At 37.5% G+C, this 14,587-nt stretch overlaps 1 protein-coding gene across 2 annotated transcripts in view; it reads left to right on the top strand.

The window, feature by feature from the left end:
* Window positions 1-14,587, top strand: part of KIF6 (kinesin family member 6) — a 436,358-nt gene that overhangs the window by 127,597 nt on the left and 294,174 nt on the right. For both annotated transcript variants that reach the window (XM_037519645.2, XM_054698762.1), the window contains one exon: window positions 7,594-7,800. In XM_037519645.2, coding sequence (XP_037375542.2) covers window positions 7,594-7,800 — 207 coding nt within the window. The remainder of the gene's footprint in view (window positions 1-7,593; window positions 7,801-14,587) is intronic.

Below are 14,587 nucleotides of genomic sequence, written 5' to 3'. Positions count from 1 at the left end.
GAAATATGTTATATGATATGGCAAGAAATAAACAAGCATTCAAGGAATTCTACAAAATCTTATGTGCACTGTAAAGAAGTCACTTGAATCATTGATGGCTGTTTAACTAGAAGTGAAAAAAAAATTACCCAAAACCATAGTACAGTATGTAAATACAAAATTATTTTATCAGTTCTTGCCACTAAAATTAAATTTTTCAGTCTTAAAAACAGACACACAAACATCATGAAATAATAAGTAAAAGTAAAAATTTTGATTTACTGCTAATCCTTGTTTATCTGCTGATAAGAATGTATATTAAAAAAAATCTTAGAGAGCCGGTGGCGCAGCAGTTGAGCACTGGGCTGCGAAGCTGCCCGCAGCCTCTGCAGCGCCGGTTCGATCCCCGGCTGCCGGTGAGGGTCCCACATGGTGCGCAGACTTCTCCTGCTGTGCCTGCTGCTCCTCTCAGCAGTGTACTTTGTCAGTATGCCTGCTCTGCTCCCCGCTCTGACTCTGGTGAATTCTCTCACCCTCCCGCGCTTCTGACTGTACCCAGTGCTTGTATAAATCAATCAATAATCAATCAATCAATCTTAAAAAAAAAAAAAACAAGTGGGTAAAAAAATCTTAGAGCATAAGGATTAGCTATTGTAAATGTACAGAGCCCAAAAGGGAAGATGATAATACAGCCTTTTGAAAATGCTTATCAATGTTGCCCAATTCTTGTTGTGCTGTTTCTTTTCAGATTTCTCTTTTCAGCCAAGGAGTGGCTCCTGCTGTATAGAATCTGAATCTTGTTCAGTAAAACTTGAAAGTTTTTGCAGTACAAGATAGCTTTTGAGAAAGGTAGCCTACCCAGTGTCAGTGAATGACTTGAGGGCTGTGGGAGAAGGCGTTTTTGTCTTCAACATGGCATGTGATGGTTTTTGACTTAATGCCACATCATGTAAAGTGCTCTGCAAAAGCAGCTTCACCTACCACTCCACACTCACATTGCTACTCCAAGCCCTTTCTATAGAGATAGTTTGAAGCCACCTTTGCCTGACAGTGTCATTTTTGAGTCACTTTTTATCAACCACACCATTCTTTACTCTGCACAAAATGGACTTGTTACCAAACAGTCATTGGTAGCCCGATGGATCACCCCTCACTACCCACTGTAGCAAATTGTCCATTACAATGTCATGATTTTTAAAATGATGAACATTTTAAAACCCATTTGGTGCAATCTATTCTTCAGATTTTTCCAGAGTTTGAATATTAACAATCTTCTACTATATTCACAAATGTTAAATGTCCTTTCTGAACACAGTGTCTAATGCCAGTTGGGAATAGTCCAAGGGAATTCATGAAGATAAATGAATGTTGAGTTGGCATATTTTGGGAGGAGGAAATGAGCATACTTTTCCAATAAGAAATATGAGACAATACTTGGCCAGCAAGAGAATATTCTAGGTAAGATAAAAGACAATTGGAGATGTAGAAGGTAGTGGTTAAGAGCTCTGAAATCAGGCACAAAGAATATTTGAAGCCCAAGCTAGGCAAAGATTTTAGTCAATCTAGCTATTTCAAAAAAGTCTAATCTTTAGATTCAAATGAATTTTGTCTACAAACTTAAAGAGTTTGTAGATAAAGTCTCTTAATGATTCAGAGATTATTTTAGAAACTATGGTGCATCCCCTGGAGATTCCAGAAAACTAGAAATAACAAGAGGCAACCATGTCAATATTTTTGAACACGACTATATTTAATGGAGTTCAGTGATGAATGACACACTGTCTTTGCCCAATTCAGAAGCTAGATGGGAGGAAAAGGGATGTAGAAGAAAGCTCTCATAGAGAAGGTGTCCTTTTAGATAGACCTTCAGTGACAAGTAAGATTTTGATGGAAATGAGAAAAAAGAAGACTATCTTTCACTGACCCCAGACTAAAGATAAGATGAATCTGTAAAGGGCCCAGTAAGCCTGGGTTTTTAGACTTTTTTCTCTTAAAAGGAAGTCATCTATTCTCACCTTGCCAAGGCAGAAAACATATTTGAAAAATGACAAGTTAATATTTTTGATACCAAATCCTAAGAAAAGTATCTGGTAAAGGTTTAGTTATATAAAGGTCAGTATGCAATTAAAAACTCAGCACTGATACACCTTAAACTAATTTCATTCATTTTTCTGATAGGGTAATAAAAATTCATGAATTATGTATATTTAATTTATTTAATAAATTCTCAAACTATCCATGGGTGTATGAAGAGTCACTGAAAGCATATGAAAGTACTTGGCTTAAAGTCAATTGGAAACTACCCATATCTGTTATCATAACAAGGTAGAGAGTAAAGGTGATATCATGGCGTATTGTTGTTCTGACATACTCAGTGTCATGCAGATTGTTTGGATAAAGATATACAAGATATTTTCATTGATAGATAGCACAAAATTTCAAAATAAAATCAAGATCCAGAATTATCTCAACAGATTGAAGTATTGGAATAAAAGCTAATAAACTGTAGTTATCAAATAAATGTTGGTGTTTGTGTGTGTTTCCCAAAGAAATTCCATAGCAGGATAAAAACTGGAGCAAATATGACCTGACACTTTCTATACTATGTAAGTGGCAGTACTACATTTAGATTACCCAGATTCCAATGTTCTCTGCTATGGTTAGGCTATATTTGAAGAATATATTCAATTCAGAGCGTCAGAGTGCCATATTTGAAATAGTTTGACATACAGTAGCATAAGACACAGCTGAAGGTACTAGAGATATGTAGCCTTAGAATGCATACTAGTTTACTTCAAATATGTTTTTAACAAATAGTACTCTTTGGAAGTTGGTGTATAATTGGAGGAGGCAGGGTAAATATGGGGAGACTAGTAAAGACAGAATGCAGAAACCCAGGTGAGAGATAAAGGATATTTGGAGATGGAAAGAAGTGAAGCTAAAATCAAAAGGATTCAGAAGGATTGGGTATCCATCATGGGACACAGAGTGCAGGAAATTGATGAGGTTGTTTTGGCGAACATCAGGTTGAAGATGCTGACAAGGTATTTTTTGAGAATTATCGGCCCAGATCTTGGACATTCTAATCTGGTGTACAGAGAAACTGTGGTTGGAAATAAGGTTATGGGAGGCATGTGAATAAAGTAACTATCAGCAGTGATGGACTTTTTTGTTTTTAAAGATTTATTTATACAAGAACTGGGGTACAGGCTAGATGTGTGTGATGGTGAGAGGATTCACCAGAGACAGAGTGGGGAGCAGAACAGGCAGACTGACTAAAATACACTGCTGAGAGGAGCAGCAAGAGAGACAAGAGAGGTCTGCTGCACCATGTGGGTTGCTCTGCAGCCGGCGGGGATCGAACCCGCACTGCAGAGGCTGCGGAAAGCTTCACAGAGCTGCGCTCAACCGCCTCCACCACCAGGGAGGCCCAGTGATGGACATTTAAATGACCTTTTATATAGTTCACACACCATCCCAAGATGTCCAGCTTCAATTGGTATTTTGTTTCTCTTCACAGCAAAGCAAGTCTTCTGATGGCATTCCAAAGATGTGAAAACCAACGTTCTTTCATGTAAATTTGCATTAGATTTCAACACTAGGGAGCAAAGGCACCAAGACTTGAACCAGATGCTCTCATTACCAAATTCTAAGATTTTTGGTGTGTGATTTTAAATGACACTCTGATGAATATCCAGTGAAAATAAGAGTTATAGGAGTTCCTTCCTCCAGGGGGGAGATACATGATGAACACAATGTGAGACATGCATAATTTAGGACCTACAGAATAAAGGGTCCAATAAAAGAAAAGGACACAGAGCAGTTAGTGAAAAAGTATCAGAAAAGTTTTTGACTCTAGAAACCAGACAGTAGCAGGGGAGTGGAGAGCTTCCAGAATGAGGGAATGGTTAGTGCTCTCAGATATTACCTACAGGATCAGGATACTCAGTGTGGTGAACCGATTCCTTTCTTTACTTCACATTTACCTTTGGCTCATCATTCACTCATTTCACACATTTTGACTTTACTTTCTGAACTAGATTATAGATTCCTTGAGGGCAAGGTCTGTGTCTTATTTTCCTTATGGTCTCTGTACTGCCCAACACAAAGCTGTATACAAAGACTGATATGAAATGTGAAAGCTTTGTGTGTATGGATGATTAATCATCACTACAATTTTTCCAAAAGCACAGTCTCTAGTGCCAAAAGCACATTTGTTTAAAATGTGTGTTTAAATTTGAATGAATCTCCCTAAATGGGGCCATCTGTTCTTAAGCAGTTTCCAAAATGTTTTAATACAATTTTACCTTTAAAAGGACAATTGTAGGGGTATGCCTGTGAGACATGAAGATGTCCTCAAATAAATATATAGCAGACACCAGCACATTCACTCACATTTAAATAGCTAAAGAATGTTTTCTGAGGTTTAAGAAAAATTTTAGCTAAGAGGACAGCAACTACTACTTCATGCAGAAAATATTTATGAGAAGTTACAAAATGCTAGGCATGGACTCCTACACCATATTACTGCATTTTAATTGCAGACTCCAAAATTACAATTTAAGTGTAAATCTCACTTTCCTTTGAAATGGGTACACTCTTACAGTGTTTGCTAATGACCCACGTCTTACTGTAACATCAGTCTATCAATTTAGAAGCTGAAGACAGCTGTTGAGGATGGTGTATGTTATTCGTTTGTATTGATTGTCCATTTGACTTTTGTTACAGTACTGTAGGATTTATTGTTGTGCAAATATAACAGTGAAATGAAACCCATGTTTAAGTTCTGCAAATAACTTACAGTCACTTCCAAAACACCTCAACTTAGGTTCTAAATTTAACTTTGTGGTTTTACATGCACAGTTATTTGCCGATCCACTTTAGCTTGCAAAATCACACACTGGCTAGGTTTGGGTAGAGTTATTGTGGCAACAAGTAATGGGTCAAATTTTCAGCCTATTTAACTCACTGGCTCCATCATCATCACCAAAATGATGCCAATATTTTGACATCTGTGTATTTTGCTAGTTGGTATAAATCAATGGTGATATATATCAAGAATTTATATTTACAGAGAGAAGTTTTGGTTGAAATAGCATCCAAGTATGTTACCCTATCTGCATATTATGGGCATCCATATGGAAATTCTTTAGTTAAATTCTGTTTTTACAAAAATGGAGCTCTGAACACATTAACTCATGTGAGCATTCATTTGGAATATTTTTGATGACTTTTCGATATTTTTAGATATTAGAATTTGTGTCTAATAATTTTTTAAATAAAAGCAATTGGACATTACAGATAAAGTTGAAGTTCCCTTGTTGGGCTTTTCCCTTCTATCCCTCACAAAGACCACCATTGTGTATTTAAAGGATCCTTCTAGTCTATATTTTTGTACTTTTAATGACCTAAGTTATAGCACCTTTGCTTCTTTGCTTATCTAAATTCTATCATAGAATTTATAGTTTATATCGTTCTTTCACTTGCTGTTTCTCCTCAGCATTGTTTTAGAAATCTGTCTGTCAATCTATGAAAAGGGTACTTCATTTTAACTTCTCTATAGTTTGAATTATCATAGTTTAGTCATCTTTTCCACTACATATGTTCATTTAGGTTGTACATCTTGTATCAATTTCTTGCTATCCCAAACAATGTTGCAATCATTCTCTCTCTCTCTCTCTCTCTCTCTCTCTCTCTCTCTCTCTCAGCCACTCTCTCTCTCTCTCTCACTCTCCTCCCCACCCACTCCCTATCCCCACCCGGGTATGTCTAACCCAGATTTTCTCTGCTCTTCAGGAAATATACTTAGTGTTCTATTGCTGGCTTCTGGGTTATATGCATCTGCAACTTTACCACATATTGTCAAATTGCTCTCACATAGATTCTTAATTTCTGTTCCCACCAGCAGTCTATAATAGTTCCCAACCATATTTTTTTGTTAGACTTTACTTTTTACAGTTTTGCCAGACTGATGGGTATGAATGAAACAGTTTACCATTATGGCTCCAAATTATTTGTCCAAATTACTTGTGAGTTTGAACAGTTTTTTTAAATACTTTTTGTCCATTTTAAAATTTCTTCTTTATGGGTAGCTTAGTCACTCTTTTCTGAGTCACTTGTCTTTTTCCTGTTGATTTGTAGGGTGTCCTTTATTTCACATGTTAATATTTTGTCAGCCATATGATTGCAAATATTTTCTTCTAATCATCTAACTTCATGGTAGATTTTACCACCAAAAAGTTCTCCAATTTTAGATGTTTTATCAAATATTTTAAATCAATTAATTTCTGTATTTTATCTTTGCATAAAATATCCATTGCTCTCTTGAGTTCATTACAATATACTTCCACAATTTCTTATATTAGTGCTAAAGTTATGTTATTTTACACATACGTTTTTAATTCATTCTGCAATTTATATGTGTTTGTAGTGTCAGAAAGCAATCCCAATTTATTTTTTTAAGATGGAGAGCCCATTATTCCAGCACCATTTATTAATTCATCCCATCCACTCTCCACTACAGTATGATGGTCCCTCTATCCTGTACAGAGTTCCTAAGTGATCACAGCAGCATCTGCTGATCTAGTTATCTGACCCTGTGCTGACCCCACATGCGTTCCTATGGTATTATGATAAATCTTGATAGAGAACAGCTTTGTACTGTTTTCACAGAATTGCTATTTTTTTTCTATGTGCTCTTACATCTGATTTTTGGAATCACCTTGTTCTATTCCAAAAACAAAAATTATGGCATGTTCATTGAGAATATAAGAGAATACATAGAGATTATATAAGTTAATATTGAGTTTTCCCATCCTTGAATTGATATGTTACTATCTAGTACACAATTCAGATTTTCATTTTTGTGTCCTTTAATATGATCTTTCATTTTCTTTAAAAATTGCACATATTTCATAAAATTAACCCCTTATCCTCTTTGTTACCATTATGAATAGTATTATAGTTCCCAATTAATTGTTTTTGAGTTATTAGAACTTCAATGATTTTGCATGCTAATCTAGCAACCCTGCTAAACTTTGTGGTTTTTAACAGTTTTTTTGGAGACGCTCTTGCATTTTCTATGTAAATCACCACATTTTCTACACACAAATATTTTCTATACATATATACATATACACTTTAATCTCCCTTTTTCCTATCACTATGCCCTGTCTTTCTTTTTCTTGTCAATTACATTGATTGGGACCTCCTTTCAGATCTGGGTGATGGTAGAGGTATTGGGCATCCTTGTCTGTGGGTTGCATTTACACTGTATAATGAATTCTCTCAATGTACCTGTTCTCATCCCCTGCATCCATTACATGTGGTCATGTAATAAAATAAAGTTGTCACTGGTAAGAGGACTCATGCTTATACCTCATTCAAACCCTTTTCTTACTTTCTAAGTCAACCCAACCATGTCTGTTAATAGTCCTTTAAGAGGTAATGTGTTGAAAATACTTCATTATAAGGGTTTCAGTATTTTTGCTCCATTTGTCAGCATTGGCTTCATGGAAAATGTCCTATCATTGCAAATGTAATTTAAATCCGTTGACATTCTTCAAAAATTCTCATTGTTCACATTATTTTTGTTTCGAAATTTATTTTTTACAGACTCCCATGAACCAAGCTTCAACACGCTCCCACTGCATTTTTACTATTCACTTAACAAGCAAGGAACCAGGATGTGCAACTGTCCGACATGCGAAACTTCATTTGGTTGACCTGGCTGGTTCAGAAAGAGTTGCAAAGACTGGAGTAGGGGGTCTACTGCTGACAGAGGCCAAGTATATCAACTTGTCACTACATTATTTAGAACAGGTAAAGTGAGCAAAGTGGGATATAACTATACTGCCTTTTATCTCCCATACTTTTTGTTTAAAGATTTATTTATTTATGCATACAAGAGCTGGGGTACAGGCCAGAGATGCAGAGGGCAGTGGGGCGGGGTGAGAGGATTCACCAGAGACAGAGTGGGGAACAGAACAGGCAGACTGACTGAAATACACTGCTAAGGGGAGCAGTGGGTGAGACAGGAGAGGTCTCCTTCACCATGTGGGTTGCTCCCTGGCCTGCTGGGGATCAAACTCATGCTGCAGAGGCTGCGGATTGCTTCATAATGTGGTGCTTAACCCCTTGTGCCACCAGGGAGGCCCCTATCTCCCACACTCTTTGCATCAGTCATTCCACTGACATTTTTGTTTTGTTGTGTTTCTTTTCTTCTTTTATTGTTGTAAAATATGTATAACAAACTTTACCATTTTAATTTTTTAGGTATAATATTTAATGGCATTAAGTTCCTAAACAGTGTTTTATATCTATACTATCCATTCGTAGAACTTTTTCATACAGAACAGAAATTCTGTACCCATTAAGCAATAACTCCCTATTTTCTTATACTATTAGCACCTGGCAACCTATATTCTACTTTCTATGTTTTTGAATTTGCCTGCTCTCTTATAAGTGGGATCATACAATAATTGTCCTTTTGTGTCTGGCTTATTTCATTTGGCAAAATGTTTTCAAAGTCTCTGTTATAACATGTATTATAATTTACTTCTTTTTTAAAGTTGAATAATACTCTATCATATGTTGCTTATCCAGTGGACATTCGTGTTGTTTCTGCCTCTTGGCTATTGTTTCTACCTCTGTTATAAATATCGGTATAGATACTAGCATTTTGTACATACCATTTCATTTAAAACTCATAGTGCCCTATACTGCAGGTATTACTTATTCTCCCATCTTAGATATTTTAAAATTCAGGTCTTCCCAAGGTCATCCCGAGGTTACTGGTTAGATGAGTGGTTAGATGAGGATTTGAAACTAAAATTGCTCAGCTCTAGGGCCTGTGCTTTTGTCACTACACCTCATTGTTTTTATTGCAAAATCTGTGGTGATTGTGAAAAATGAGTATAAATGGCCTCTCAAAGCCTGTTTTATTCAGATTAGCAGATTAGCTGTGAGAACATGAATTAGAAATGATCAATATCTTTTCAGCGTTGTGACCCCCTCTAGTGGCAATTCTTTTTTTTTTCTTTATAGAGGCATGTTTTACTTATTTATTTATTTGTTTGTTTGTTTGTTTTGTTTATACATGCACTGGGTACAGTCAGAAGCGCAGCCGGGGATCGAACCGGCGCCATAGAGGCTGCGGGAAGCTTCGCCACGGGGGAGGCCCTCTAGTGGCAATTCTGACCCTGCAATGGTTCTATTTGTCTTAGCGTTCCCTCCCTAACCTTACCCCAAGTTTGCTACAGTCCACCCCAACGTGTGCTCTATTTTTAATTTCTGAATTTGACTCCAAGGGCAGAGAAAGCGCATCTGAATTTAGCTAAATAAATCTTATAAAAAATTCTCATCTATAAAATAAATGGATTGAATGAGATGGTTTCTCAAGTTGCTTTCATCTCTGTAGGTGCTGTGAGCTGAATGTTAAAAATGACACTACTTTTAAAGATTCTTTTGAAAAAATAAACATGATTGAAAATTGGAGTGGAAAAATACAGTGTACATGGGTAAGGCAGAAGAATTTGTTAATGAATGTTGGAGGCCAGCAGATTTGAGAAAACAACCAAAAAAAAAAAAAAAAACCTTTTATAAAAAACAATGAACCCTTTTGAGACTGATGTTGTCTTGATGTTAAATGCTCTTAAATAGTACTGAAGTCAGCTGACAATGGAGAGATGGCTAACGATGCTTCAAGTGAACAAGGTTCACACAGACCTCGGCCAAGTGGACTCCAGTCATGCAGCCCCAAGATTAAAGCCTGCATGGAATTCTGATAATTTTAGTGTTTCTGGTGAGAGTCAGCCTTCCTGAGCTCCTTCTTGCTCACATATTACATACTACTTAGACTTAACAGAGCTTTTTATTTAATAGGACTCTTATACAACATTGATATGAAAACATAATGGACTATATTGAAAGTGCTTTATTTCAAAGAAATAGCCTTCTTATTTTGCATGGTAGCACTGTCTGTTTTAAATTCCTTTATGCACATCTGTTCTTACTAAATTATATTCATCAGTTGAATCAGAATTTCCACCAATTGTACTCACTCAAGAGAAATGTTCTGTCCTGAATCCTTTCTTTTTCTTCATTCTTCACAACCTTTGCAAGCTGCTACTTGTCATGAAAACTATTCCTCCCCCCACTGTTCTCCTCTTCAAAGTTCCTGTAACATGAGCCCCCTGTGAGTAGTCTTGGTGACTGTGATTGATTTTCTATATAACTAGTTTATTTCGTTCACAAAAGTGTGTCAGGAACGATGATGTGCCCAGGACTACACTGGGCAGTGGAGCAAAGTGGTTGACAAAGGAGAGACAGTCCTTGCCCCAAAGCTGCCATGGTCCAGTGTAGGAAGCCATGTAATAAGTAATCATTAAGTGCATGGCTGAGTCCAGGTGAGAGTCTCACGGGTGAGGAGAACTTGTACCAGGGCCTCAGATTTAGTCTGAGGAGGTGAGAGTTAATGCAAGTTCTCTCCAGTCTGATATTAAACAGAGACCTGAAGAATGAGTAGGAGAGAGCCAGGCAAGGGTGGAGTTAGAATGTGTCAGGCAGTGGGAACTGGGAGCCTGTCAGCCCTGAGCTCCAGTCCAGGGGGATTGATTGACCCAAGGTCACAGTGACAGCCCATGTCATTGGCCTCTGGTTTTCTGAATGTAATTTTTTGGTTGCATATTCACCCACTGCATCACTCCCGTTATTAACTATTTACGCTGATTTATAAGTTTTGGGATGTAGGTTATAGCAAAAAAATAATGGAAAAGACCAGATTGGTATGAGAGGAAAGAACATAAATATGAAAAACTGCATCGGTGGACGTGGATATGTAGAACTGAGTGAATCTAGGAGTAGCTACCGGAGGAAATAGGTGGATAGTAAAGAAATTTTCAAATTTCACACAAAAAGAGAGAAAGAGCCAAAGAGTACATGGGAATGAGAATAATTAAAAGAACAGGCAGATACTTTTAATGAAACAATAGCATTTAAGGAATTTTATAATCAAATTTTTCTTTATGTAGTTCTTTATTATGTCACCAATAAGACTGGAAATGTGACATAATGTAATTAATTTCATTCATTCACTCATTCATTCATTTGACAAATTATGATTGGGTGTCCACTGGGTGCTATGTAATGTTAGGTAACAGGGATAAATGTATGATCGAGAAATAGCCTGTGTTATCATGTTATCCAGTAAAAGAACAAAGCTTATGAACAAACTCTTACAATAGATTGCGATAAGTGCTGTAATAGACATTCGTGTAAGCGTCAGTAATTAATTACCTTCTCATTGTCTCAGTTTCAATATATAACATGGAGGTGAACTAAGAAATAGACAGTTGGGTAACCTTTCTTATAGTAATTAGCCTGCACTGGTTTTAGAAATTCCATGCAGAATTGAAACTGCCCTTTTGGCTATAATTGTGAGACCTTATTCCTGCTTGTGGGATACAGACTTTCTGAGTTGAATACACTTTACTGTGTGCATAAGTTAATAACCTTCTGTTTGCCAGAGTATTGTTGGTTTTGGAGTTTTCCTTGTGTATGCAGTACTTTTTCCAAAAAGTCTCCTCAAGAAAACATTTTAAGCCACAATAACAGGGTACTTCTTGGCCATAGAACCAAATCCATGGAGGAAAAAGAAGGGGACATGCATGCTTGTTCCAACCTTCAGCCTCACCGAGTGCCCCTGGTGTGACCCGCGGTCTCTATCAGCCCAAATATCAAGTGTGAAACCACTGAGAACAGAGAGTGTTTGCTCTTCACCTCTACAGAAATCAGAATCAGGGACACTTGCAGACAGTTAACCAACATGAGTGGGATTTTTTTTCAGTTTCAGTTTCCACTTGGCTTCCTTCAAATGTGTTATGTTCAAGAGAAAAATCTAGTGGTGTCAGTGACAGTTGTCACCACTCAAACCTTTGTCAGTTTTCAGAGAATACTTTTCCATGCATTTTTGAGTTCTTCAAAAGCAAATCTCTAATTCATTAAATAGTAAACTGAATTATTGATTTCAGACATTGTTTCTAGATACTTGGAAATATTTTTTTTAAAGATTTATTTATTTATGCAAGGACTGGGTACAGTCAGACGCACGGAAGGGTGAGAGAATTCACGAGAGCCAGAGCGGGGAACAGAACAGAGAGACTGACGAAATACACTGCTGAGGGGAGCAGCGGACACGGGAGGAGAGGTCTTTGCGCCATGTGGGACCCTCGCTGGTAGCTGGGGATCGAACCAGCTCTGCAGAGGCCGCGGGCAGCTTCGCAGCCCAGCACTCAACCGCTGCGCCACCAGGGAAGGCCCTTGGAAATATTATTAAGTATAATGTGAGGTTTCCCTCTTTGTTGCTTAAAGAATGCCTTCAGGAACTTATTGAATTTATACAGGAAATCCAAAATGGGAGTAAACAATAAAAAGAAATCCAGGTTGTACAACCACGTACTTGCCCTATACCTCTCAGATCATTTGGTTCCTGTCCACTGTAGACAGCCCTCAGCAGTACCACAAAGAATGACTTACCTCTGCCTTTCTCCCAAACAATGACCATTTCTGGATTACTGAATATTTGAATCTACTCCAAGAAGTCTGGACTTATGAAGGTATTCCTAAATGCCTTTGTTGCTGAGGAGTCCTCTTCTAAAGAAATGGCCTAGGGCTGGGTTTATAGCTAAAACAAGTCTTCAAAAGGAGCGTAAGAATAAAGCTTTGGAGATTTCGCCACAAAATGGAGTGCTTTTTGTTTTACTAAAAGTATCCCAGAAACAATTTCTATGGATCTTTCAAGCAACGTTGTGAGAGAGGCAGGCATTCTAATCCTGCGTTTTACAGGTGAGGAAACTGAGGCTGATAATTTTAAGAGCTTTGTCTAAAATTACCCTAGTGACATAACTGGTTCCTCTAAGTCCTGAGATCTTTCTTTTCTCATGTGCTACCTTCATTTTCTGCATTCTTGAAGACCATCCATCTTTTCTAATCAATAATTCCATTTTGAATTTTAATTCTTTTCTTTAATAATTTTAGAACCCTCCATAGAAAGTGAAACAATGCTAAAGAGTGCAAAAAAAAGGGCCAAAGAGTTCCAGAAGAGTGCTAAGGAACAGTGCCCAAGGTGTGGACAAGTCACTGTCTGTGGGTTCTCATCCATACAGAAAACAAACAATTAAATAATTGAATAGGATTTCAAATAGTAATGAGTACCAGAAGAAAAATAGCATAACAACTTGGAGATCAGTATGTTAGTTTTGACAGGGTGCTCAGGGAAAGCCTTGAAGATAAAATTTAAGCAAAGATTTGAATGATGGAAAGCAGGAAGCTGGGGTAAAAGTGTTCCAGGTGAAAGGAACAAGTTTGAAATTTGTGATGTGGGGGTAAGCAACAGCAAGGCAAGTGTGGGCAAGGAGAGCATGACAGGAGACGAGGTCAGATAGAGAGGATTGTATTTTGTGTATCTAGAAATAGCTAGAAGATTGTAACCAGGTCAGTAAGTTGCTTTAGATTATATTTTACAAAGATTCCTCTGACTGCTATGTAGAGAATAGACTCTGGGAGAGCAAAAGTAGAAGCATAGAGACTAAATCAAACCTTGGTATAGTTATGCAAGGAAGGAACAATGAAGGTTTATTCTGAATGGTGACCAAAGGCAGCAAGGGGGAGGTATTCCAGTCCTGGGTGTTTTTTATAAGTAAACCTAACAGAAATTGCAAATGTATTGCATGTTGGAGGTAAGGGGAAATTATGGATGTTACCTAGGGATTTGGTCTGAGACAAAAAAAATAGTGGTGGTGGAGTTAATCACCATGGGTAACACCTGGCTAACAATCAGGTTTGGGTAAAGAGGATATAAAGTCAAGAAGAGACTTCTAAGTGGAGATGTAGAGTTGCCACAGAGATAGCAGTGCAAGAAAAAAGTTGAGATTGATGATATACATGGAGCAACATCAGGACATAGATGTATTTAGTGCCAGGAGATTGGATGAAATTACACAGACAGAGTATGGGCAAGAAAGAGATGAGGATCAAGGACTGAGCCCTGGAACACTCCACTATTTACAATTAGGGAAGAAGAAACAGAAACAGTTGTTGACTAGTGCTTGAAGAAAGATGAAAACTAGAAGAGTGTGGCATTCTATTTTCATCAAGTGAGTAAAGTATTTCCTAAAGAAAGGAATGAGTGCCTGTGTCTAATGATTAGGAGATTCATACGTCAGTGCTTTTAGCACAATGGAGGTTGCTGATGACCTTGATGAGTCATCTAAGTTTAGTAGTTAGTGGACATGCAAGATGGGAATGATCCATATAAGAGAGAGATTGATGCAGAAGAGAGATGGTCTAATTGTAGAAGCAGAGTAGATAAGTGGAGAAAAGGGATGGAGGGTTGACCTTAGACAGGAACAGGACAGTGACAAAGGTAAGGGCAGAAGGTATAAGGGATTTAGTGATGGGATATGAAATCGTCCTGGCCAGGCTAGCAACTAGGAGATGGATTTGTGGCCATGATCTAACACTGTAGGTGAGGAAAGAAAACTGGATAGAGGTTTGAAATGAAAGGTTAAGGTGTGAAGACCTCATTTTTGAGAGTAAAACAGTGATTTTG

Source organism: Talpa occidentalis, unplaced genomic scaffold (assembly GCF_014898055.3).
Source record: "Talpa occidentalis isolate TD23 unplaced genomic scaffold, MPIMG_talOcc4v2.1 talOcc4.2, whole genome shotgun sequence".
Classification (NCBI taxonomy): Eukaryota; Metazoa; Chordata; class Mammalia; order Eulipotyphla; family Talpidae; genus Talpa; species Talpa occidentalis.
This window is presented reverse-complemented; position numbering and strand designations above follow the sequence as displayed.